The following is a 25,963-nucleotide window of genomic DNA, read 5'->3' as shown; positions in this document are numbered from 1 at the left end:
AATAAGTACAATAAGTGAACAGGTATTGCTGACCACTGGGGCGTAGCTGGAATGGGAACTTCAGTAGTGTGTGAGAGAGAGAGAGAGAGAGAGAGAGAGAGAGAGAGAGAGAGAGAGTGTGTGTGTGTGTGTGTGTGTGTGTGTGTGTGTTTGGGGGTGGGGAGGGTTGACCAGACACAAAACTGGCAAGTTACATTCTCCAAGTATAGGAATGTGATCCTCAGTGCTTACTTCCCTTGGGAGGAGAATGCACTTGACCTGTCCAAAAAGTGGATTCCCAAGAACCTTACATTAAAGCAGGAAAACAAAACAGGCTAACATTAATTTTGGTTTATTTACAACTTTATCACAGAAACGGGACAGTCTTACGGAGAGAGCAATGGAAATGATTTGAAAAGATCTGGATTTAAGTCTGAGCTTACAAGTTACCATTAATTCCTGAGCTTTGCTTCCCATTTGTAAAAGGGGAATGATAAACTATCAATAACACTTGCCCTACTTTGGATAATGGTTTAAAAAAAATACAACAGTGTGCTCTTCTGCTCATTTACAAGCACTGACTCAGGAGGTAGATTTTATAGATGAGGAAACAGGATGAGAAGAGGTTACATCATAGCTGGTAGGTGGCAGAGCAAGAATTCGGTCCCAGACAGCCTGACTCCAGGGTTACGCTACTGAACTCCTATTTTTACAATGCCTCTCAGAAGGAACATCATTATTATTAAACATAATTACAATTAGTTAAAATTCTCAGTACTACTATACTTGGAGAAGGCTGAATGCACTGAGCAAACCTACCAGGGCATTCCCCCTGCTTATAAAAAGTGCTGGGAGTTAAAGCCAGAAGCCGGTCAGCCCTTGGCCTTCACAAAGTCTGCATCTGAGTCTGTTTCCTCATCTACCTGATGATATTTGTTCTACGATGTCTGCCTTATCTCACGGATTTTATAAACAGTTGGTATTAAGAAGGTGGATTACAGAGGTGCTTTGTGAAAAAAAAAAATTATGTGTGGGTATGTGATTAATACAATCTTTTAAGACTCACGCTGACCTGGTTTTTACAAATTCACATTTTAAACTACTCCCATGTTTTTCTAAGTTACTCAAGACCTGAATTTGGAAAAGAAACCACAGTTTTTTTCTGACTACCATTTTCACTAACACAGACAACACGACGCTATTTTTAGCCACTGTGCACCTGTTCTTTGGAAATCAGTGTCTGTCAAAATACCTCACGCCTTTCCCTGTTCATTAAGCTTACCCTTGAGGTATACTTGCTCTCATTGATCTAAAAGACTTAATATTATTTTTGTATTACTTTAAAATTATAATTTGAAAACACCAGGATACATCTCACCTCTTCAGAAGGAAGCAGTGGATTCTATTTCTGAAATCCCCATTGAAGATCCCCAGTTAAATCCCCTCCTTTCCTTTCGCTGATGTGTGAATATTTAAGATAAGGAACTGCCTTTATTTCCCCAGGCTGCGAGTGGTGGAGGCTCCAATTCAATCCTGGACACCTTCACTGATCGCTTAAGAGACAACCCACATGGCGCAGCAGACCTCTCCTGGCTCGCCCGCTGCTCCCCTCAGCAGTGTATTTCAGTCAGTCTGCCTGTTCTGTTCCCCACTCTGTCTCTGGTGAGTCCTCTTACCCCCACACCTCTGGCCTATACCCCAGCTCTTGTATACATAAATAAATAAATCTTTAAAAAAAATAGACAGCCAGCGCAGAACAAAGAGCCAGAGACCTGTGGGCAGAAAGCCGCATGGAGGAACATCTCATTTTAACCCCCTGGCAGTCCCGCTGCTAGCACCAGTATCACCCCAGCTATTTTATGAGGAAAGCTGAGTCCTCAGTAGAGTCTAGGTAAGCCGCCCAGAGTTTCTCACCTTAACAAGGCAAGAGGCCCTCATGTTCTCTGGCATATAAAGTCTTTAAAAAACACAGGACACTGATCTCTAGTTACTAGTCCAACAACTTCTATGGAGAAAGTAGGCTGTCGCCACCCTTGAACTAAAATCTCCCAAACAACCTGCTGCTGAAATAATTACAAATGCCACCCAGTGTCAGCTTAGGGTTTTAAAGTATCAAAATCAGATTTTTCTGAAACAGTTAAGGAGCAGCTGATTTGGAGTTAAGAAATCTTGCCTACCTACACTGGTCACCAGGCAAGGAAGAAAGAGCAGAGATCATAGGCCAAATGCTATTAGCAAAGTGTGGCCTTTTATCTTGGCCACACCAGGTAGGCGAGAAAAATAAATGAAAGGTACTCAGTCTCAACTGAGGAATTCACAAGAGTTACTCAAAATCATCAGTTCTACCCCTAGATTTGCACAAAAGAAATGCACCCCTGTGTTCACCAAGACATGCACGGGATCACAGCAGCGCTCTTCATGAGAGCCCCAAGTGGAAACTGCCCAGAGGCCTGCCACCCACAAAATGGTAAGTGAACGTGGCCTTTTACACCCTGAAATGGCACAGGGCTGAGCCATCTAAAACCACTTGCAACCATATGGGTGATATTGCACTGGTAAAAGGCACTGCTTAAAAGAGAGGCTAGACACAAAAGAACACAAACTGAGATTTCAATTACAGAAAACTTTAAAACACCTATGTGTTTTCATACATGGTGAAAATATCTATGGCATGAACAGTCAAGATACTAGCGGCCCTGGGAGGGGACAGAACCAGAAGAGAGCAGGAGGAAGGTTTGGGGGACACTGAATGCTCCGTTTCTTGAGCTGGGTGCTGCCTGCGTACATGCACCCAGTTTTTGAAAATTCAACACGCTGTAAACATGCCTGGCATATTACTGAATATATCTCCTTTTCCTGCTTGTATATTGTAACTCAATAAAAAGTTAGAAAATGAAGCTCTGATCTCACCGGCAGCCTTATCTAAGACTACAGCAGAAGTGTCCACCTTGGACAGGACACGAAGAAGAGAATTTAAAGCTGCACACAACCAACACCCGGCCTACAGTTCGAGAGCCAAACCTTGAGGCTGTTTCTACACCCGGCCTACAGGCTGAGTTCTTTCCCCTTCCAGTTCTGTGTGCATGTCTCTCTTCCCCGACACACACTTAAATCACTCTGCAAGGGCTGCTGAAGTTAAAAGTGATAACATAGCAAAAGTCTAGCACCAGGCCCAAACACAAATTTGAGTGGTGTCATTTCTTATTATTCTTGGAAACAAATTAGAGAAATTGAGAGTTTTCATTTCCCCATTTCAAGTCAGGATGCTTTTAAGAATACAAAAAATGGGATAATACTGCAGCAGTAATATTTCCATTTCAGTTACAAATTAAAACTAGAATATTAGTGCCCAAGGAGAAAGAGCCACAACGGTGAGAATTATTATTGGCTAATAAAAGAGGCACCATTTTTAATAGTTTATCAGACTATTTACTGAGTACTTTATTTTTTTTTTAATTTTTTTTTTTTTAATAGAGGCATGTTTATTTATTTATTTATTTGTTTGTTTTGTTTATACATGCACTGGGCACAGTCAGAAGCACGGGAGGGTGAGAGAATTCACCAGAGCCAGAGCGGGGAGCAGAGCAGGCAGAAGGACCAAGATACACTGCTGAGGGGAGCAGCGGGCGGCAGGAGAGGTCTGCGCGCCATGTGGGACCCTCCTCTGGTGGCCGGGGAGCAGCCGGGGATCAAACCGGCGCCGCAGAGGCCGCGGGCAGCTTCGCAACCCAGCGCTCAACCGCTGCGCCACCGGGGAGGCCCTTTACTGAGTACTTTATACACACTTTTCTATGAGTTTTATATAATAGAGGCGTGAAACAGATAACATCTCTTTAATTTGAAGATACTCATTTTTGTGTTTTGCTTTTGTGTTTCTAATATTAGGATGTGTCTTATAGTCCATATATTCATTTAGTGTAATTTCTGTTTTCCTCCCCCTCCAAAAAAATCTTATTAAATTGATGGAATATGTTATCATCAATGGAGTTCAACGGAGTTAAAACAGAATTAACACTTAGAGTTAATGTGGGTATTAAATTTATCCGCAATTTTTGGTAAAGAAGTTGAGGCTCAGAAAGTTAACTTGCCTAAGAGGACACAACTAGTAAGGGACTAAGCAAGGGCTGGAGACCATGACTCAACCACTTGAAATTTTCCTTTTCTAACAGAAAAGGAAAAATAATATGCCATAATTAATTTGGAAGAAATCACCCTCAAAAACATGTTGTTAAATACTTAACTATGTGTTTTGGTAGATATTATGCAAAAGAGTTAAACGAGAGAGCTTAGCACTATCTTCAACTCACCGAAATTGAAACTAACATTGCAGTTGTCTATAAATTGGTGGAACACTGATCTCAGGATGACGAGGGAAGCTGAGTAAGAAAACATCTGGAGAAGCACAATACTGATGTTATCTCATCCCAAGACATGAAATGGGAAGTTGTTCCGAGGCCAGCTCTTCCCAAAGCTGGCTCCTCATAACTCGGATTTCAGCTCAACTACCTTTTCTAAGGCCTTCTGCAACACTCTATCAAATGTACACCCCTTAAGTCACTCTTCACTATTTTCTTCAGAGAAGCTGGGGTTATGACTGTCATATTCACTACTATACCCTCCCAGTGCCCAGCATTAGCAAGTGTCCAATTACTTCCTTGCATTCAACCAACGTCTTAAGCAAATGCTATGTGCCAGGCACTAATCCAGGTACAAAGACAATGATAAATGAGACAAAGAGCTGGCTTTCCTGGAGCCTTATTTTCTGAAGGGAAGCAAACTCACAAATACCAAAAGGTAATATGTAGCAAGAATGAAGGAAGGGTATTATTTTATTTAGGGCAATCAGATAAGGTGTTGCGAATGTTATCTCATCCCAAGACATGAAATGGGTGCAGGCAGTACTGGCAGAGACATCATGCCAGAAACTACAAGGGGAAGGCAAAATTTCCAAAATTTGGGCAGAGATTAAAGGAGGCAAGAGGCTAATCGTGGTATCTTCATTGGCAGAGATTAAAGGAGGCAAGAGGTTAATCATGGTATCTTCACTGAGCAGAGAAACAGCATGTGCAAAGGTCCTGAGGAGAGATCAAGTTAGTTGCTGAAATAACAGTGAAGATTTCCACTGTGGAACCTAATATTCATGGTGGAGAGGAGGGAAGGAGGTCAGAGAAGAAGTCAGGGCCTTGCTGACTGCTGAAAGGATTTGTATTTTTCCTCATCAAATTGAGAAGACATTGGAAGGTTCTGGACAGAGGACTGACAGGACCTGATTTATGTCTTAGAAAGGTCACTCTAGCTGTCTAGAGAAAAGATTGAAATGAACAGGACTAGAATGAAAATGGCTTGCTATGGAGAACGAAAACATTACATTTTGGTTCTACATCTAAAGTACAGTAAACAGAGTTTGCTGGTAGACTGCCAAGTGTGAGAAAAAGAGAAGTCAAGGATGACTCCACTACTACTATTAGCTTGACCTGTAATAAAAAAAAGTTGCTATTTACATGTAGGGCAAAGGGGGGAAGGGCATGGGGATAACGATTGGGCATCCAAGCGGTAATTTCAAATAGTAAGATGTACAAATGCGGAAATCAGGAGACAGATCTGGACTGAAAATATTCATATTTGTAGAGTCCTCCTTTTATAAGTATTGAACATCTTAAAGCTAAATAAGATCACCGACAGCAAGGGAGAGTCTAGAGAAGAAGTTTCAAAGCTGATCTCCGGAGCACATCACAACATTTAAGACTCAGGAAAATAAATAAGAAATAGCCAGGTAGAAGGGAAAGACAAGACAGTGTTATCCACAAGCCAAGTCATGTGCTGAAGTCAGATCTTAGTATCTGACATTAAACCACATTTAAACACAGAATCCGGTGAATAGAGACAACCTCTACGCAATGAACATTCTCCGACCAGGAATGTTTCATTCACGCTTGACAAAATAACAAGCTCTTCCATTAATTTCACTTTTTCATACATTCAACTATTACATGCCAGAGAGTCGGTCGGGGTCAGAGGGGAAGGCAGTTAAATAAATTTACCCTTTGCACCTCTGACCTCTGATCTCAAGTAACTCCTGCAGAGAAATAAAATCCATTAACATGGAAAAGAACCCAAACTGCAAGTTGGACAAGTGGACACCTACAAGCCCCCCATGTGGGTGTCGGGGAGGGGGGTGGTCAGAGGGCACCTACTCCATCCTGGCAGCTAATCACCCACTTCCAATACACTGACAACTCTCACAGACTTACCTTCCACTGCCTCCTCCCCTGAGTGCAGTGGGGGGAAGCGCTGCCTTAATACAAAGGGCGAGATCAGCCCGTTCCCCCCCCCCCGACTCCCGCGCCCAACACACGACTCCCTGTCTCCCGCCCAGAACCCCAGACCCCTTAAGCACTCCTCCCCCGGGGCTACAGGACCCCCACCCTAAAGCGCTCGAGACCCCGCACTACAAATCCCACCAGGCACCGCGCTCCCGCCACGCGCCGGTCTACGCTCCGCCGCCGCGGGGCCCCCTGGGGCCTGTAGTCCGCTCCCTCCGCGATCGGGCAGTACCTGGAAGCGGTAGAGGAAGGCTTCGGGCCAGAGGAAGAAGTAGGTCGGGCTGATGAGGCCGAGTTTGCCGACCAAAGGCACCGCGACGGTGGCGGCGAACCAATAGCGCGTAATGGCCGGGATGCTCCTGAACCAGTCCCCGATGTCCGACATCTTCGCTCCCTAGGCGGCCAGGACGCGCGCGGCCCCACCCTAACCCTGCCCCGGCCCCGGCCCGCCGCGGCTGGCTCCGCGAGTAGACGCTGCCGCGATGGACGCCGTCCAGGCTGCGGTGCAGAAGGCGGGGACCGGCGGACGTGGCGCCGCCGAATTCGGGCGAGCGAGGCAGCGTTTAGAGGCGAAACTTCCCCTTCCGGCGGCCGCGGACGACGTTGACCAGAAGTCCCGCCGCTTAAAGGGCGAGCGCCGCTTTTACAACAGGGCCGGGCCTCCTGGCCGGGGGCGGGGCCGAGAGGGGGCGGGGCCCGGCGGAGCGACGACGCGACTGGTCGGAAACAGTGGTTGCCCCAGCAACGGCAAACACGGCAGCCAATGGCGAGGCGGAACGCTCTCGCGCGCGTACTCGCCGGAGCTGTCCAGGCCCGTTCACGTGTCGGATGTTTAAAGCGGAAGGGGAAATCCAGGTCTTCTGTGTTTCATTAATTCTTCACGTTTGTTCAGGGTTTATTAGGGACGAGGAGGGGTCTGGACACCAGGATGCTGCGGCTAACGGGGGTGTCCGGGAACTTCGTTCTAAGGGGAATAGCCTGGAGATGAATTATTGAATAATTTCAGAAAGTGATAAAACTAAGAAGATAAAATAGGTCGAGAGGACTAAAGGTTTTGTTAGGGGGAAAGGCTGTCCTAAAGCTAATTCCACACAGGCTTTGTGGACTCCACCCCCACCCCAGGCCAAAGCCAAAGACACTGGGAACTCCAAATCCCATCACCACCCAAGGGAAGGTGGCTGGGACCTGAGGGTGGGGTTCAGCAGCCACGTTGGTATAAAGCCAGACACGTGGGCTTTGGGGGGGCCCCCATTTTTGACTCTCCGCCAGCTCGCAGCGCCCGGCTAGTTCTGAGAGTACTTTTTGGGTTTCCAGGTCGGTGGATTGGGTAGGACGTTTTAAAGACTTTATTTCCCTATTTTCTCCCTGAGTTGTACATTTTCCTTCTTTCCTTTTCCCTTGTAAATAAACCTTTTATTAACCTTTTGTGTGTGCCTGTAGTGGAGTATTAATAAGTCCCTTTTAAGCGCGTGGGTGAGGACCCACAGCCAGGCAACCTGTTCAATATCGGGGCTGCCCTATAACAGCTTCTCTGATGAACCGTGAGTACAGGTGCATGAGAAAAAGGCAAAAACAAAGCAGGGCAGTTGTTTGGCAAGTATGTTTGGCAGTATTTCTTTCCGGTTTGTGCTCTAGAAGTCATTCTGGAATTCAAGTCCAGGCTTTAGAAAACCTAAAGTTTACATCGTGGTTACCCCTCTTATTAACAATATTAGGTTGTAAAAATGTCAAACTCTCTGTGCCTTCGTTTCTTTTTAAATAGCCAAAGTTGGAAACAGCTATCTGCCAATAAAAAACTATGATTCTTATTAATGAACACCTGGAACATGTTCTCATTCACTGTTACTTCAATTTAAAAAAATGAATAGAAAATCAAAAACAGGAGTAGCTGGTGTGGGTGGAGTTTGAAACACTGTGTTCTGTGACTGGAGGCAGAAGCAGCCAACTTTCTTCCTGTTGAAGGAAATCTGAAGATGCAGGCAGTTCCTAAGCAGTGTGTTGGATTCCTAATCCCCCAGACTAGCAAACTTCCTATGTCCAGGCCAACTTGTGTGTGTGCAAACTTCCTATGTCCAGGCCAACTTTGTGTGTGTGTGTGTGTGTGTGTGTGTGTGCTGGGAAGGTAGGACTAGAAATAAAGAATGAAACATCATAGAATTGTTACAAAAGCTAAGAAAATGAAGCAAATTACTGAGTTATTTTCTTGTTTATAGTTTCTCAATGGTTATTAGAGATTAGCCATTGTATTTTTTTATATTTCTTTCTCTCCCAGCTTTGAGATATAATTGACATTATGTAAATTTAAGGTGTACTATGTAATGATTTGATATTTGTATGCAGTGTTAAAAAAAAGATTAGCACAATAAAGTTAGTTAATACATGTAACAAAGAAAAAGAAAGTGATGGAAGAAACTATGGTTTAGCCATATAATTGAATGTTATTCAGACCTCTTAGAATAAGGCAACTTCGTATTCCCCAAAGTGGCCTGATCTCTAACATATTCAATAGTATTAAGAAGGAATGAGAAGTAGAAAAGATGATCCTATCTATGCCTTTCCTACTATAATTGAAATATATTTCCTAATATTTCTTTAAAAGAAAAAAACAAAACAGTTTAGAGCTCAATGTTGCCTAGTGCTGAAGGTTGGCACCTTGCTGCTGAGTGATGCCAGCAGATAGGGGTGATGACTCAGATATCATTCTGTCACAGCTACCATATAGCAATGCTGCGCTAGTGGAATACCTGCCACATAAATGGCATTTTTCTTCAAGAAACGCAAAATCACATCCCAAATATGTATTTCATCCTTATGTTAACTCGTAGACAGCTTCCTTGGCTCCCTACTTGCAGATAAAGAAGCTATGACGAGAATAATAGCTTATCTGTCATGCCCAGCAGAACCAGTCCTAAATTTTTAGCCATAAGCTTGGGGAAATTGTTTAAATTTTGGTAGATTGGGCTGGGAGACAAAAGCATGTAAAGCAGTTGTCATTTGTTATTCTAATATGTGTGCACATGTGAGCGATTGTGTGTGTGTGTGTGTGTGTGTGTCCTAAATAAAGTCAGTCTTTTGTATACTGTAAAGAACTCATTCTGGATTCCAGAGCTTCCTCTTGCTGATTATGTGACCATGAGCAAGTCACTGACCTCTTAGGTGACTCATGCAAATGGTAAAAATGGTGCTACCTGCCGCCTAGATGGAGGTGGTTGTACCTTTTAATGCAGAGCCTTTTATTTACCAAATTATGTGCTTGCACTTTCCAAACTCGTGTCACTAAATGTTCACACTAACCCTGAAAGATAGGTACTATTATACAGAAGCTAAAAAAAATTAATAAATTCACCCAAGGTCCTATAACTTCATTGATTCAAGTCCAAGTCCATCTGACTTGAGTTCATCTCTTAACTCCTCTATGTACCTCTGTGACAAATGTAAAGGCTCTTGGTGAACTCCAAAACATCTCCTAGGTACTAGTTTTATTCTAGTAACCAGTACGAAAGACCAGCATTCAATGTTTGCTAGGTGGGTAAACCAGGCAGCCAAACCAGTTTATGTAGAAAGTATTTGGATAAAAATAATCTCTTTAATATCAAACTTAACTAACCATCTGCAAACCAAAATAATCATAATAATAATAACCCAAGTAATTATTATTGCTATTTATAATTTATATTCATCATCTAGTTTATATTCATAATCAGAATAGAAAATGATATTCATTCAAGATCTGCCTTGAGAAAGGACTGCAAGGATCTGAAATGCCTTCCTTGTGAACCAAAGGGGAAAAAAGGTACTGTAATATCAGTGTCAGAATGTGAAGTTTTTTTTAATGTAGAATTCTTACCTGTTGGCCTTGAACCCAAGTCATCACCATGGTGTGGCCCTTCCACTAGAAATACTAGAAGTAAGGCAGAGGCAAAACTCTGAAAGGTGACACATCTAGAAAAAGGCCCATTAACCAGGACTCTGAGCCAGTGCAAAAACTTGAGTTCTGTTTCCATCTGTATCCAGAAACAGCTTGTTACCAGCTTATTATAAAGGATACAACTCTGGAAAAGCTGAAAGGAAGAGCTGCCTGGGGCATGTTATGCCGGTGGAACCCAGAGCTACCTTGTCTTTTCTGGGCACACCACCCTCTCAGCGTCTCTCTTCACAAACTTGAGAACCTCAGAAGTCCTTCATTTAGGGTTTTTATGGAAGTTCTATTACATGATGATTAAATCATTGGAGGCTGGTGACTGGCTCAATCCCCAAGGCTGGTCCCCTCTGGGGAGGCTGTGGGTTGAGCCTGAAAGCTCCAGCCCTCTATTCCCAAAGTTCATTTCTTGTCGTCCTAGACACCTCATTACCATAAACTCAGGTAGAGTCGAAAGGATCTTAAGAATAACAACAAAAGATGCTCGCTTCTCTCACCCCTATGAGGAAATTACAAGGATTTTAGAAACTCTGTGCTTGAAACCAGAGACAAAGACCAAGGATATTTCTTAATATATCATAGTGTCACGCAGCTGTTAACCAAATGTAAAAAGATGTTTTTTTCCACTAAAAACTTTAAGCCTGCTAAGAAACTAGATCTTAATTATTCCACCACAAAAAAAGAAATGATAATTTTTTTAAATATTTATTTATTTTTTTATACAAGCACTGGGTACAGTCAGAAGCGCGGGAGGGTGAGAGAATTCTCCAGAGCCAGAGCGGGGAGCAGAGCAGGCAGAAGGACCGAAGCACACTGCTGAGGGGAGCAGCGGGTGGCAGGAGAGGTCTGCGTGCCATGTGGGACCCTCCTCTGGTGGCCGGGGAGCAGCCGGGGATCGAACCGGCGCTGCAGAGGCTGCGGGCAGCTTTGCAACCCAGCGCTCAACTGCTGCGCCACCAGGGAGGCCCAGAAATGATAATTTTTTGAAGAGGCAGGTGTGCTATCACTATAATGGAGATCATATAGCAAATATATTTCAATTAAAATAAAATAACCTTTAAGGGTAGATTTTCTGGGGTTATTTAAAATATATAAACAGATTGAGATAAAATGTGCTTCTAAGTGGTAGTTAGTACTCAAAACATAATTTTTAATTATGGTGCTATGTTTTACTGTTTATATACGCTGTTGAGGTAATTTCTGCCTACTGTACCTGGTGGTGAACATACTAAATAATAGTGTGTTATTGCTCACCTCTTTCCAACTCTATTTTAAATGACATCATATTAGTAGCTTGAAATTGCCCGTCATAGGAATATTTACACCACAGAAATAGCCAAATGCACAAACAATGGCTTTTTTTTTTTGGTCCAGAGAGCCTGTTGTTGAATTTATCAGCACATCATTCTCCTTCGAATGGCTTAAAAAATAGCAATACTAATAAAACTAACATCTGGGGCCTCCCTGGTGGCACAAAGGGTTAAGTTTCAGCACTATGAAGCTATCAGCAGCCACTGCAGCACAAATTGAATTCCCAACCAGGAAGCTGACCCACATTGCCCAGCAGACCTCTCCTGATTTGCTCACTGCTCCCCTCAGCAGTGTATTTCGATAGATCCGCCTATACTGCTCCCCACTCTGTCTCTGGTGAATCCTCTCACTCCCATTCTATTCTCCCCACTTATGGTCTACACCCAAGCTCTTGTATGCATAAATAAATATTTAAAAAATTAAAAAATAAACGCTAAGTTTCATTGAAGACATTGATGTACTAGATGCTGTTCTAAACTCTACACCTCTATCACTATTAACACAGTGCTATCATTATCCTGATTTTATAATGAAGATGTCAAGGCCAAAATTATAGTAAGAGTAAGCATTATTCTTAATGAACTCGGGCATTCTGGGTCCTATGTCTTTAGGTATGTGTACATGTCTTCCAAACCACTAGTCAGGGGATGAGATCTAATAGTGCAAGTAGGTGCTGGTTTCTTGGTGGTCATCCCACTCAACTCCGTGGCCTTCTCCACACTGCCGAGAGCACTGGCAGAAGGATGCCATGCTATCCTAGAATACTTCTGTGGACAATAAATGCCCGAGCTCCATCAGCTCGCCTTCCTTGCTTACAGCAATTAGAGGCATTTTACTCATAGTTTGCCAGCATCTTGTCACACTTGCTGATAACCTGCCCTTGGAGCCCAAAAATATCACCAAGTGTCTATGAATCAAGATGAGTTATTCAGTCCTGAGGGAACTATTCCCAGTATTCTCTGACTCCACAGCCCACCATCTGCCTAAGCCATTACCTGCAGAACATAATTTTGAGGGTTTAAGTGATCCAATAGTGAACTGACTTACACAAAAGCCTACATTGTACAAATAGATATTCATGTTTCTGGCATAAAGTTTAAAAGTAATTTTTAAAATCCAACAGCCATGAATAGGGGAATTATGAAATTAGGCCACATCCATAAGCTGAGATCGTATACAGTTCAGGCTAAGGTGAGATGAGCTGTCCTTGCTTCTTAGGACAATTGTGGACTTGATAGGGGTTGAGTAGTCCATAATCTCCTCCCCTCCTGGCTAAGCTGAAGGACCCCAAAGTCTGGAAACTTGCAGCTACTGCCCATTTTGTCAGGGAATAAGAAGCTATGGTTTCCTCCTTCCCCTAGTCAAGAGCAGGCCTTTTAGAGACCACAATCCACTCTCATCATATGTGGGGATGATCTAACTGCCTGTCAAGATCAGCATCCGTTCCCCCTCCCCTTTGACATTGCAGCAACTCAACTGTGGGTGCCAACTCCCTTTGATTACACGTGAAACACTGCCCTCGGTTGCTTTTCATGTATGTTTTATGAGAACACCTAGGCATGAATATTTATTTAAGCAACTTGGAGCACATCCCTTTGATTTTTCGTTTTCAGTTTTGACTCAGGTTGAAAAAGAGGGGGAGGTGAGCTTTGTCACAATTCATTGGAATGGCTGTTGCCTCTCTTCCCCTCCTTACAAGTCAAGCAGCTGATCCATCTAGGAAATGAAAAGCACTACCTGGGTAGCAGCATGCTGCACACTTCTGTTTAAATGATGAAACAGAACTGTTCTCTTTGCAACGTCAGTTTCCCTAAATAATCTGTCAATAACCCTGGTCACCTACATGTGGGGATTCCTCCTGAGAGACTGACTTGGATAATTATCACTTTTTGTCCATCTCCCATGCACCTTCTGCCTCAAACTACAAACTCTTTTTAGTGATCTTTCTTCTACAGTCTGAGAGATGTGTCTGGAATCCATGAGTTTCTCCAGGACCTTTCAGGGAAACATCCAAACTCCTTAGAATGGTAGATCAGATCTTTTATATTCTGACTTTTCCATGTGCTTATTCTTATTCTCCTGCCATTCACCATACAATATAATAACGGTTGGTACTAAGAGCTGTGTAGGTACTCAATATTTCACATGCATAATGACTCCTTGAGCATCTTGTGCTTTAACTGCACTAAGTGCCTCTAGTTTCTAGAAGGTCCCATGTTACTCCACAACATGCCTGGCCAAGCCTCTGGGGAGACTCTTCGATTACCTTGATTTGAGACTCTGGACTCCAGAACTGTGAGAGAATATATTTCTGATGTCTTATGCCACCAAATTACCCTAAATGTATTACCACAGTCACTGGAACCCAATATACTATTTCACAGGACTCTAAAAATGGAAATACTAGTACGACTAATTGTAGGTTTGTTATGAGGATTAAAAGAATTAAGTGAGTTAATATTCGTAAAGTACTTGGAGGAATGTTTGCTATCCAGTAGGAGTTGTAGAAGTGCTACCCGAATTTTTACGAAAAGGAACTCTGAAGCAAAGCAACTGGCTGTTGATGACAGTATTGATTGTCTGGTCTGTGATTGGTGGAGTAGACACTACTGGAGTCTTTTGTTAAAAGCACAGAATTGAAAAAACAACCATGACGATGGTGAGAAAAATCAAGAAGAGCAAATGAGTAAATTTACACGGTTTTCTTTTTTCCAAAAGTTCTATAATGGGAACCCTTTGAGTCTCAACGCACTGGCTCCTTGTGTCTTTATCAGATGTCTGTACAAGCCGGTCATCCCCAAACACAATTCAGACCTAAGGCAGAACCACCGGAGAAAATCGCTTTTTTTTTTTTTTTTTTGAAGATTTATTTATATATACAAGAACCGAGGTACAGGCCAGAGGCGTGGGAGGGTGAGAGGATTCACCAGAGACAGAGCGGGGAGCAGAACAGGCAGACTGACCAAATACACTACTGAGGGGAGCAGCGGGCAAGCTATGAGAGGTCTGCCCTGCCATGTGAGAAAAATCACTTCTACTGAGAACTTAACCCGCCCCCCATCCCGCCCCGCCCCGCCCCACCAGCCTCCCAGGAGGCCGAATTCTCGCCCCAATGCCAGGCCTGCACGTCCCACTTGCAGAAAACTACAATTCCCAGGAGGCTTTGGGGCCCAGAGGCCGGCCCTCGCCAGGGGGCGGGGCCTAAGGGAAGGTCGTTGGTCGATTCCATTGCTCAGGGGGCAGGGGTCGCCGTGGCGGTTTGGAAGGGCCCCGCCTTCCGATCGGTTCGTAAACAGAGAGCCCGGCGTCCTGGCGCGCTTGGTACGGCCCGGGGCCCGCAGCCGCCGGGCGGGCGCGCGGGTTTCCCGGGCCGGAGCGCGGGGCCTGCCGGGAGGCGCCGGGACGGTTGTCCGCGATCGGGGGGCGGCGCGCGGGCCTCGCCATGCAGAGCACGGACCTGGGCAACAAGGCGGGCGGCAAGATATGGCACCGCAAGCCGTCGCCGGCCGCCCGGGACGGGTACGGGCCGCGGCGGGGGGCGGGGCGGCGGGGGCCGGGGAGGGCGGGGCCGCGGCCGTGGGCGGCGTCTGAGGCGCTGTTGGGGGGCCCCTGGGGAAGGGGTGCGGGCGGCGGCTCTGGCTCCGGCCCGGACCTTGGGGTGGGTGAGCCCCGCAGGCGCCAGTGGGCTGAGCCCCGGGGGGGCCGGGGCGCCGCCGTCCGCAGAGACCCCCTCCCAGGCCCGGGGGTCGGGGGGGACCCCGAAACTGCGCGGGAGAGACTGCGCCCCTGGCGAGGCCCCGACTCCGCCGCCTGCGGGACCAGGGCGGCCGGGCGCGCAGTAGGTGCTCAGTTAATTAGTGTTGGGCTTTTGTAGCTGGAGGCGCGCTCCGGGGAGGATCGAGCACATCTGCCCTTTCCAGATGTGGCAGTTTTATCCGCCCTGAGGTCGCTGCCTGCGTTCCAGCAGGCGTGCAGTCATCAACCGCGTGGGAGCCCGGCTCTGTGCCAGCCCCGCTCTCAGCCCCCCACTGTGCGCCAGTCTTCTAAACGCTGGGACAGCCGTGAAGCAAAATGATCTTCGAAACAAAATGATCTTCGCCTCTCCGGGGTGTATGTTAGTATGGATTCTGGGGGGCCTGCATTCCACAACGCAGTTGGGAGTGTGGGCTTCTGCTGAGTTAGGCTGGCTTTTGTTGCTGCTGCTCCTGCTGCTGCTGTTTTCGTTTTTTTAAAAAATAGATTTAGTTGCTTAAGGACAGTTCCAGGTTCACACCAACTTGAAAGCGAAGTATGGAGATTTCCCATCTCCTGTCAGGCCCTGCACACGCTGGCTTCCCATTTCAGATGGGCTCGCCAGATGCTACATTTGTTGCGGTTGATGAACCTACATTGACACATGTTTGTTACCAAAGTCCACAGGTTATACTTAGATTCACTTTGGTGGTGTCCGTTCTGTGGTTCGTGTGTCCACTCTTGTGGTACCATGTAGATATCATTCACGCCCTAAATTGCCTCTGCTCTTGCAGATTCATGACTTCCAGCCCTCCTTTTCATTCTGTTCTCAGTTACCTGCTCCTCCTGAGGCTCAGCCTTTTTCCTGTGTGACTTTGATGGAAGTCTTTGCCCCGAAGTGGTGCCATCTCATAATTACAGAGGATGATCTAGTCTTTCTAATTCCCTAGGATTTCATAGACTGTGCTGCATGGCCTGAGTTCTTATTTCAGTGTACTAGTGGTTATTCTATTGATTCTTTGGTTGCTTCTCAACAAATCAGCAGACTTAGCGCCAACTATATGTTCCAGACCATGATGCTAGATGTTGTATCAGCAGCGCGTTTGGTTCTGATTGCTGCCAGCCCCCTGAAAATGCCCTTCAATTCCATTAAACAAAAAATGTTTTCAGGGGGCCTCCCTGGTGGCACAAGGGGTTAAGCATAGCATTATGAAGCTATCCATAGCCTCTGCAGCACAAGTTTGAGCCCCACCCGGCCAGGGAACTACCCACATGGCGCAGCAGACCTCTCGTCACTCCCCCTTCTCCCCTCAGCAGTGTACTTCGTCAGTCTGCCTGTTCTGCTCCCCACTCTGTCTCTTGTGAATCCTCTCACCTTCCACCCCACCCCACCACTCTAGCCTGTACCCCAGTTCTTGTGTGCATAAATAAATAAATCTTTTAACAAAAAGTTTTCTACATTAGGGCTTCTTTGGTAGGGATTTTTCTTTCCAAATGTAGAGTTTATATACCACCTTTACTTCTAATGTTCTCTGAACAGTAAAAAAAATGGCTGCCATTTTTGGCTATAGTTATGGCTGTAGTTATCTTTCTTGCTGTTGTAAAATATCAGATGTAAATGTAGGATTCAAAAAATGAAAGCAGCAAGATCATTGTATAAATGTCCTTATTTGCTTTTTCTACTAAAACATAGGTTTTTTTCCCCCATTATTGTTCATTAAAATCCATTGTGGGGCCTCCCTAGTGGTGCAGCGGTTGAGCGCTGGGTTGCGAAGCTGCCCGCAGCCTCTGCAGCGCCAATTCTATCCCCGGCTGCTCCCCAGCCACTGGCAAGGGTCCCGCATGGCGCACAGACCTCTCCTGCCACCCGCTGCTCCCCTCAGCAGTGTACTTTGCTCCTTCTGCCTGCTCTGCTCCCCACTCTGGCTCTGGTGAATTCTCTCACCCTCCCAACCCGCGCTTCTGACTGTACCCAGTGCTTGTATAAATAAATAAATAAATCTTTTTAAAAATAAATAAAATAAAATAAAATCCATTGTGGTGGTGGTGAGAGACGCAAGGAGCAATGACTCTGGAATCAGATGGATTTTTGTTGAAGTATATGTATGTTTACTCACCCTATGACATCGGGCCAGTTAATCACTAGGACTAAATGAAGATAATCATATGGGCCAGACAGGGTTGCCGTAGGACACTGTGAAGGCTTTAAGATAGTATTACCTGTATCTTGGTATTCAGTAAATATTTGCTGTTTTTATTATGTTTAAGGACTGAGAAAATCTGTCAATCTATGAGCTATTGAAAGGCAGTTGTTCTAAAATAAATATATATATATGAATGAGTATGTTTAAGAATTGAGGGAATCTGTCAGTCTATGAGCTATTGAAAGGCAGTTGTTCTAAAATAAATATGTGTATGTATGAGTTATGTGAAAAATCAGCAAAGCAGAATGTTCCCATTAAGTGTTTATATAAAGATGGCAGGATTATAATCAGTTTTATTAATTTATTAGTGCTTTTATGTGTTTTCTGTGTCTTGAACAATGATCATGTAATTTTGTTGTCTGAATACACAATAAATGTTATAGAAAAAAGACTGGAGGGAAAAGTTATTTGCTCTGAGCTTAGTTGCCAAGGGAACATTTTGATGTTGTTACTTGTCATTTCAATACATTCATTTTTTTTCCTCCTTGGTGATGTCAAATTACAATCAGAGCTGGACAATAGTTAAAGCAATAAAAACACTTTATTGAGAATTACTGTAGTAGGGCTAACGAGGCCTCAGTATAGAACCAAGTTCAATTCCAAATATTGCATGGGCAATTGGGAATTTACAGCTAAAGAGCTGGATGGCTGTCAGTGTGTAGAGACTTACTAAGGAAATATCTAGGATAAGAGAGTTTGGGCAAAACTGGACTACAGGATTCTTGCTCAAGACAGGTCAGGGACATGAGACATCATGTGGGGGATGGCAGAGGGTGGGGATCCTGGTCAGATACCAAAGGTGATCAGTTCTCAACCATAGGGGATTCCAGTTAAACTAATTTTTACGAGGGTGCACAATGGCCTGGGAAAAGGTTCAGGAGCTTGACTAAAGTTTGTTCAGTTTTTTCAGGAAGTAGGTAAAAATAAGCATTGTAATTAATAATTTTGCTATTTCCTTCAATGAGTCTGAAAAGCCTTGTGTTTAAACAGAAGAAAATGTTTATACTTAATTCAATTTAGCAAGGGTTAATGAAGTAATAATGAAAAAGATAGGTATTTCTAATGCTAAAATTAAAAAATTCACAAAAAGGCAATATAAAAGTTTTTATGATTTAAGAACTATTGTTGCAATAAAGAATGAAATTATTTTGATCTTCATGGCCCATATATGCACTCATTATTTTAAGGAGTTATTTTGTGCTACAGTTTTATGAACAGTTTTTTGTTTGTTTGTTTGTTTTTTTAAGATTTATTAATTTGTGTATACAAGCACTGGGTACAATCAGAAGCACGGGAGGGTGAGAGGATTCACCAGAGCCAGAGCGGGGAGCAGAGCAGGCAGAAGGACCGAAGTACACTGCTGATGGGAGCAGCGGGCGGCAGGAGAGGTCTGCGCGCCATGTGGGACCCTCGCTGGCAGCCGGGGAGCAGCCGGGAATCGAACAGGTGCTGCAGAGGCTGCGGGCAGCTTTGCAACCCTGCGCTCAGTCGCTGCGCCACCGGGGAGGCCCCTGAACAGTTTTCTTTTCAACAGTTATTTGGTTCATGATCTTCCTCTCAAAAAATAGTAATTCTAGATACATATAGTAAACTTTGTCTTTTCTGTTATAAAAGTATTTACATGATCATTAAGGAACATGTATAAAATACAGAAAAGTAGAAAGAAGGGGGAAAAGTCACTCAGAAATGACTCAGAAATTACCCACAGAAATCTGCTATTACTCTATTGAGGGAGTACATTTCTTTTTCCCCAGGTTTAGGTTTTTCTTGCTTTCTCTCTGTCTCTCTCCCCTCCACCCCCCTCTTTTTCTCTGGTTTAAAACCTAACGTGAAAATGTTTTCATTTTTATTTCTTTTTAATCATTCTATGCTTCCATAGGGTGAACAGAAGTACGGCTAATACGGGTTTTCAAAGAATGCCTTCTTAGACCATTTGTCCATTCACCGGTCATATTGTAGTGCCTGGTCTGTAATGCATGCCAGGTTCAGGGGTAGGTACTGTGATCCGGTGATGAGCAAGCAGTGCTCCCTGTCCTCCCCGAGCATCCCTCCCAGGGCACTAGGATAATTTACTTTAGAAATTAATTCACTTTGGAATATTCTATATAGCACACAAACAAAATCTCCTGAAGATATCTTACAATTTAATTAGAATACTGACTTGAAATTTTACTTGTACTTGATAGCTTGTGTAAGTATTAAAGTACTTTTCATTAGCTACATCACTGTTTTTAGCAGGTGTCACTAAATGCAACAATTTACTCAATGGAAAATATGTTGTCTTATACCCTGTTGTTTTCTATCATCTGATCACAATTTATAAATCTGTTCATATGTGTGTTTATTTTTTTAATGTCTGTCTTTACCATTAAACTGAAAGTTCCATGGGGTAGCGCATGTCTGTGTCTATCAGTTACTCTTAGTTCTGGCTTGTTCCGTGTCTGCCACATAGTGAGTTCTTAGTTATTTGGTGATAGATGAACAGTAAATGAGTGATAAATGAAGAGTAGCTACTTTGATAACGAATAACTTTCTGAACTGTTTTCAGAAATCATTGTAGGATTGATTCTAGGAGACAGGAGCACCAAAAGCAGTAGGAAAGGGAATTATGGGATTGCAAAAAACTTCACAACTAGGGTAGTGGGAAAGTTCTATTTTTCATAATGACAAGTAATGCTCAGACTAGAATTTAATGTGTTTGGTGTTTTGTTTTGTTTTTTGGACAGGATTATAGTGAACATCATTCATACCACTTCTGATTACCTTCCCAAAGTTTTGAGATTTTTGAATGTGGCATTTGATAGCTCAGGTGATTGTTTAATAGCTGGGGATCATCAAGGAAATATCTATGTTTTTGACTTGTATGGAAACAGGTAAGCAAACGCTTTTGATTTTTTTTAATGTTATTAATTTATTTATTGTTTTAGTGCCTCCTGCTCATTATTCATTCAGAAAGATTTGTTAAGTTCTTTCTACATTTCAGGTATTTTGTAAAAAAAACACTGTCGTAAGTGCTGACAAAGAAAGTGGAAAGGGTGGGCCTCCCCGGTGGCGCAGCAGTAGAGCGCTGGGTTGCGAAGCTGCCCGCGGCCTCTGCGGCGCCGGTTCGATCCCCGGCTGCTCCCCGGCCACCGGAGGAGGGTCCCACATGGCGCGCAGACCTCTCCTGCCGCCCGCTGCTCCCCTCAGCAGTGTACTTCGGTCCTTCTGCCTGCTCTGCTCCCCGCTCTGGCTCTGGTGAATTCTCTCACCCTCCTGTGCTTCTGACTGTACCCAGTGCATGTATAAACAAAACAAACAAACAAGCAAACAAATAAAGAAAAACATGCCTCTATTAAAAAAAATAATAATAATAATAATAAAATAATAATAAAAAAGAAAGTGGAAAGGGTAGAAAGATAATATGGTTAGGGTTTTTAGAGAAATTGCTGGTTTTAACAATATCTCTAGTTTTCTTTAAATTTAAAAATTAAGTAGTGTTGACTTGTCAATTAATAGCTGATACTTCTTTCGGTAATTGAGAAAGATCATAATTTCCTTTGTACATTATTGTCACAGTATACAGCTAGATATAAGTATTTTAAAGAGTTTAGCCTTATTCTTCTTCCTGTTCCTTTTCCCCTTCTTTTCCTTTGCTGAACAATTTAGTTCAACATCATCTAGGTGGGATGGATTGAGGTAGGCATCTGTGGAGTGGGGTAGCTGCCGTGGGAAGGGGGTAGGGGGTTAAGGGGTGGGGGCTAAGCTGGCCCAGAATGGGAAGTGGAAGGTGTTCCCATGGGGTAGGGCAATCATGGAAAAGACAGGGAGGTTTGAGCCAGTAAGTAAGCATTGAGGATAGTGGGGAAACAGGTTCCTCACTACTAGAAAGGGGAGTTACAAAGCTAGAGAGGGAGGGAACTTGAAGGACCCTGTAGTACTGGATTGGAACTGTTTATGCCAATGGTGAACTCCTGGTTTTGTATGTACAGAGATAGATATAAAAATAGGGGCGTATGTGAGCAGGTGAATGAATATACACCGGCATTCCCTCACTTTGTCCACAGAGAGCCTGGGAGTAAGAACACCCTAGTAGCAGTCAACACACGTAGTGCCCGGTTCTTGTTTTCTAAATGCCACTCTGCTGAAAGGAATCAGGGATCCTTGGGTTTCAGGATGAAGACAGGGAAAGTATAAGATGACCCTGGGACATTTTATAGCCAGGGAGAAGGAATTGTTCAAGGAATAATGGGAGTGTGTCAGAAGTACACAAATAGCAGCTTGAAGGAACTCCTCTGATGACTGGAGACAATCTGAGCGTTAAAATAAATAATAGTAGTGATGGGTCATGGCCTGTTGGGTAAAGTCAACATCCGTGACTGTAATCAACCAACCTAAGTGTTTTAATGATAACGGATATTTGGTAATCACACAAAGGGCCTCCTTACAAAATGCTTATTAATTACTGAGTTAAAAAGAGTAATTTTACAGTGAAGAAGCCTGGCCAACACCACCTTAATCAAACGATTAAAGGTAATTTAACCAGTAGTGGAACAAATCAAAATTTTTGTGCCACCTAATAGGAAGCAGTGAAAGGAACATGGCGTCACTTCTGTGATATTCCTGTCAGAGACCTGTAACCTGGATCTGACAGGACAGTCATCAGATAAAGGTGAAGCAAGGGCACTGTACAGCAAGACAGTCAGCACTCTTCACAAGGGTCAAGGCCATGAAAGTTGTTCCAGATTGAGGGAGACTGGAGACTTGACAAGGCACAATCTGCACTGGAAAGTAAAATCTATTGGCTGAAGAACATTATTGGGACATGCAAGATTAAATGGGGTCTGAGGACTACATGGTGAAAATATGCAAGTGTCGTTTTCTGATTTTGATGATTGTATTATGATTACAGAGGAGAATGTCCTTGTTTATGGGAAGTACGATCTCAGTAAAATTCATCTCAGCTCAGGAAAAGAAGAGGTCACATCTGATTTATCTGTGATTTACTGAGTTACTGAGTTAATTTGTTAATCATTGTTTCTACTCTTTACCAGAAAAGTAGTAATGGTCACAATTCTCCCACCCTTTAGTCTTGCTCCCCTGCCAATTTGGGAGTCTCAAATCAATAGAACTGTCTTCTCTTTGCTCCCACTGTTAAACAAAATAAAGTAATTGTTGATTGACACCATTACAGAATATTTAACTTTAACATCAGTGATAATTAGTACTCTTTTTGCTTATTTGTTGTTATTTACTTTCCCCAAACTTTACCTGTTTCCTTGTGTCTGACCTGGCTCTTATTCTGCTCAGCCTTCTAATTCATGAGAAGACACTCTTTAAACTTTACTTCCTCTACTCCAAGGACAACTTCAGTATACCTGTCATTTCAACGCTTTTTTCAACTCTTTGCCACTTTTTTCATAACAATAAGTGAGCCTAACTTCTTACAATGCTAATCTCTGTCTTCTGTAGCATCCCCTGGGTCTTTCCTGTTATTTTGTCGACCTGAATATTCACAGCTGAGCGACAAAGGAATAAATGGCAGAGCTGAGACTTGATGTCAGGCCTGTCTGACTCTAACTCCTATTATACTGAGCTCCCTTAAAATTTTCCTCCTTGCCTAATCCAGTGGCCTCTCTTCAATTCTCATCTTACTAAAGTACTAAATATGCTTGTCTTCCCCTCATCCCTGAAATCTTTTGCTTTGGCTTCAAGATGCAATTCTTTTCTGATTTTTCTCCCTCCCTGATGACTTTCCCCTTGTTTTACTGACCCTTCTTGCAGTGTCTGTCCCTGTACTGTTGTGCTGCTCAGACATCTGTCCTTGGCCTGCTTCCTTCCCTATTCCAGGTACCCCCTGACCTTCTCACCACTGCGAGGCTTTAGGCTTCCGCAGCCTTGTGAACACTGTGAATTCAGATCTGCTCCTCCTCCCGCTGGGTATCTTCTGCCTTGGGCTGCCTGGTGCAGTGGCCACTAGTTCACAGAGCTCTTGAGCCATTGAAAGGTGCTACTTCAAATTGAGACATGTTGTTAGTGTAAAATACACACTGGGTTTCAAAGCTTAGTATAAAAAAGAATGTCAAATATCTCGATAATCTTTGTATTGCTTAAATGTTGAAATAAATTTATATTATTTCAAATAAATTTATTTCATTGAATGAAATAAAATATATTAGGGTACATTTTAAAATATATTTTACCTGTTATTTTTTACTTTTTTAACATGTCTCTTAGCAAATGTTAAATCACACCTGTGGCCTGCATAATGTTTCTTTTGGACAGCACAGCTGTAAATGTTTTCAAGGACTTTACACTCAACATGTTTAAAATCAGGCTTGTTAATTCCTACCCCTAAGTTTGTTCCTCCATTGCCCAAGCTTGAAAGCTTAATTTTTGGTAAATTGAATTCTATGTCCTAAGAACTCTGCTAAGCATTTAACATAGTGTTTCATTTAGTCATCCCAACAACCTCATGAGGCCCGCAAGGAATTCCTGGTTCTTCCCTGTTTGCTCCCTGTTTGCTATTTCACCAGCTCTCTCTCTGCTTGAACTTCTGACACCTCTATTTGTCCTTTCGGTTTTGTACCTTAACTCTGGATGAGATTCTCTGTCGTAGCTTTCTTAACAATCTCTACCTTGTCCCGCTATCCTTTTGCCATTGCTGTCAGTCATCCTCCTGAAAGACAGGCCTGCTAATGTCTGCTATGCTTACAACTTGGCTTCCCGTTCTGTGTAAGTAAAACCCACACTCCTCCGCGTGGCCCACGGCCCCCTTCATGGTCTGGTTTGGCCTACCAAAATGGGGGCTCACTTTTCTGAGTTTCATTTCCTTTATCTCTAAGGATGTCTCCAGCATAAAATTGATGACTATTGGAAGAACTGCTGATACTAATGCAGTAATCTCTCAATAGGTTTAATCTTGTTCAGCGGACAGCACAAGCTTGCACAGCTCTCGCCTTTAATCTTCGTAGAAAGTCTGAATTCCTTGTGGCATTAGCTGACTATTCTATTAAATGTTTTGATACAGGTAAGAAGTCCTCTTTTATCTTTTGAAGCAGAGTAAAATATAGACTGAATTACAAGCGCAAGGGGTTTGCCAGTCTGTACAGTCAGAGGGAGCCTTTTCCTACAAGAACGCCCTCACTTGAGGCACTGGTCACAAGTTTGGGAGTCCCAGGACCATTCCCGTGTCAGATCAGGTATCTACAAATTCAGGATTCCCTACAACTACCCTGAGGTTTGATAATTCATTAAAATGACTCAAAGAACTCAGGAAAGCACTATATTTATCATTAGAGTTTCAATGTAGCAAAGAATACAAATCAGAATGAGCCAGAGGAAAAGAGGCCTACGGTGGAATCTGGGAGGTGCCTAAAAAAGAAGCTTCCATGTCCTCAGGGACACGTTACCCTCCTAGCATCAGGGTGGCCATCCACTCTGAGTAATGGCAAACCAAGAATTCACTGATGCCATGATGCCGACTTTTTATTGAGGCTCCACAACACATACCCAATTGAGTGGATTATTGCTCACTTGGTTGAACTCAGTTTTAGTTCCGTCCTTTCTCTAGACAGCAGGCTGGGCCCAGAGACCCAACCTGCTAATCAAGCACATGGTTGGTCTTTCTGGTGTGGCCAGCCCCACACTGAGGTTCTCTCCTTAGCATAAACTATCTGCTGTCATCTGAGGGACCAGTCATGAATAACAAAGACATAGTCACTTGGAAATTGCCAGGGGCTTCCAGATAGCCTCCCAGTAACCTAGACAAAAGCCACACTTCTCTTTGAAGGCCAGATTCCCTACTACACAGGCACAAGAATCATATATTGTTTTAATATAACCTATGTGTTTTATACCCTATCATATTACTTAGTAGAGAGCTTAGAGTTCTATAAACGGAATCACTTATTTAAAAAAAAAAAAATGAGGTATCTCAACTACATTTTCTCTTGCTATTGAAGTATTGATGAATATTTAGAGATATTAATGATAGCAACAATAGGAATAACAGTGATAACCTGAATTTATATAGCATTTGCTCTTTGCCGGTACTGTTTAATGATGTAAGTGAATTTTTATTACCATAATAACCCACTGAGGTGGACTCTACCACTATCTCCGCATTGCAGATGAGGAAAGTGAGACACAGAAGTCACTTGCCAAGGTCCCACGTGACGTGCACAAGAGCAGGGAAAAAGCACTACTCGGTTGTCCTTTAGCAATGCCTAGAGACACCACAGTGTCTCTGCCAGAGACCCGTCTTTCCAGTCTGTTTTCTCTGCACCCACTTTTTCTGTTGTAACAAACATGACCCTGGTATCTACATTTAATGGGATCCTTTTACCTCATTAAAAATCGATACAGTATATTTAAAATCATTACCTAATGTTGTGCTTTATACATGTTTGCAGCAGTATAATCTTTTAACATGTTTCCAGTTGGTAGACTTGAAACTGTTGGCAATATTTGGTACAGCACAGTTGCCACAGAAATTCTAGAAAACTAAGTCTTTA

General features: G+C 43.4%; 2 protein-coding genes across 8 annotated transcripts in view; one reads left to right on the top strand and one right to left on the bottom strand.

Annotated features, from left to right (window-relative positions):
• The window catches only part of DERL1 (derlin 1), a 75,895-nt gene extending 69,019 nt beyond the window's left edge, over positions 1-6,876 (bottom strand). The window contains exon 1 of one of the 2 annotated variants that reach the window (XM_037502146.2): positions 6,535-6,876. In XM_037502146.2, the coding sequence (XP_037358043.1) occupies positions 6,535-6,687 (153 nt within the window). In that variant the 5' untranslated portion in view covers positions 6,688-6,876. The remainder of the gene's footprint in view (positions 1-6,534) is intronic. The other variant, XM_054692002.1, reaches the window with a different exon arrangement.
• An 8,055-nt stretch (positions 6,877-14,931) lies between these two features.
• Positions 14,932-25,963, top strand: part of TBC1D31 (TBC1 domain family member 31) — a 48,279-nt gene continuing 37,247 nt past the window's right edge. For 2 of the 6 annotated variants that reach the window (XM_037502114.2, XM_037502106.2), the window contains exons 1-3: positions 14,932-15,051; positions 20,195-20,341; positions 24,362-24,477. In XM_037502114.2, coding sequence (XP_037358011.1) covers positions 14,975-15,051; positions 20,195-20,341; positions 24,362-24,477 — 340 coding nt within the window. In that variant the 5' untranslated portion in view covers positions 14,932-14,974. Of the gene's footprint in view, positions 15,052-18,852; positions 18,915-20,194; positions 20,342-24,361; positions 24,478-25,963 lie in introns of those variants that run through there. The other 4 variants (XM_054692001.1, XM_054692000.1, XM_037502133.2 and 1 more) reach the window with 2 other exon arrangements.

The sequence above is a fragment of the Talpa occidentalis genome, unplaced genomic scaffold (assembly GCF_014898055.3).
Source record: "Talpa occidentalis isolate TD23 unplaced genomic scaffold, MPIMG_talOcc4v2.1, whole genome shotgun sequence".
NCBI lineage: Eukaryota > Metazoa > Chordata > Mammalia > Eulipotyphla > Talpidae > Talpa > Talpa occidentalis.
The sequence above is the reverse complement of the archived record's forward strand: the minus strand, read 5'-3'. Positions and strand labels throughout refer to the sequence as shown.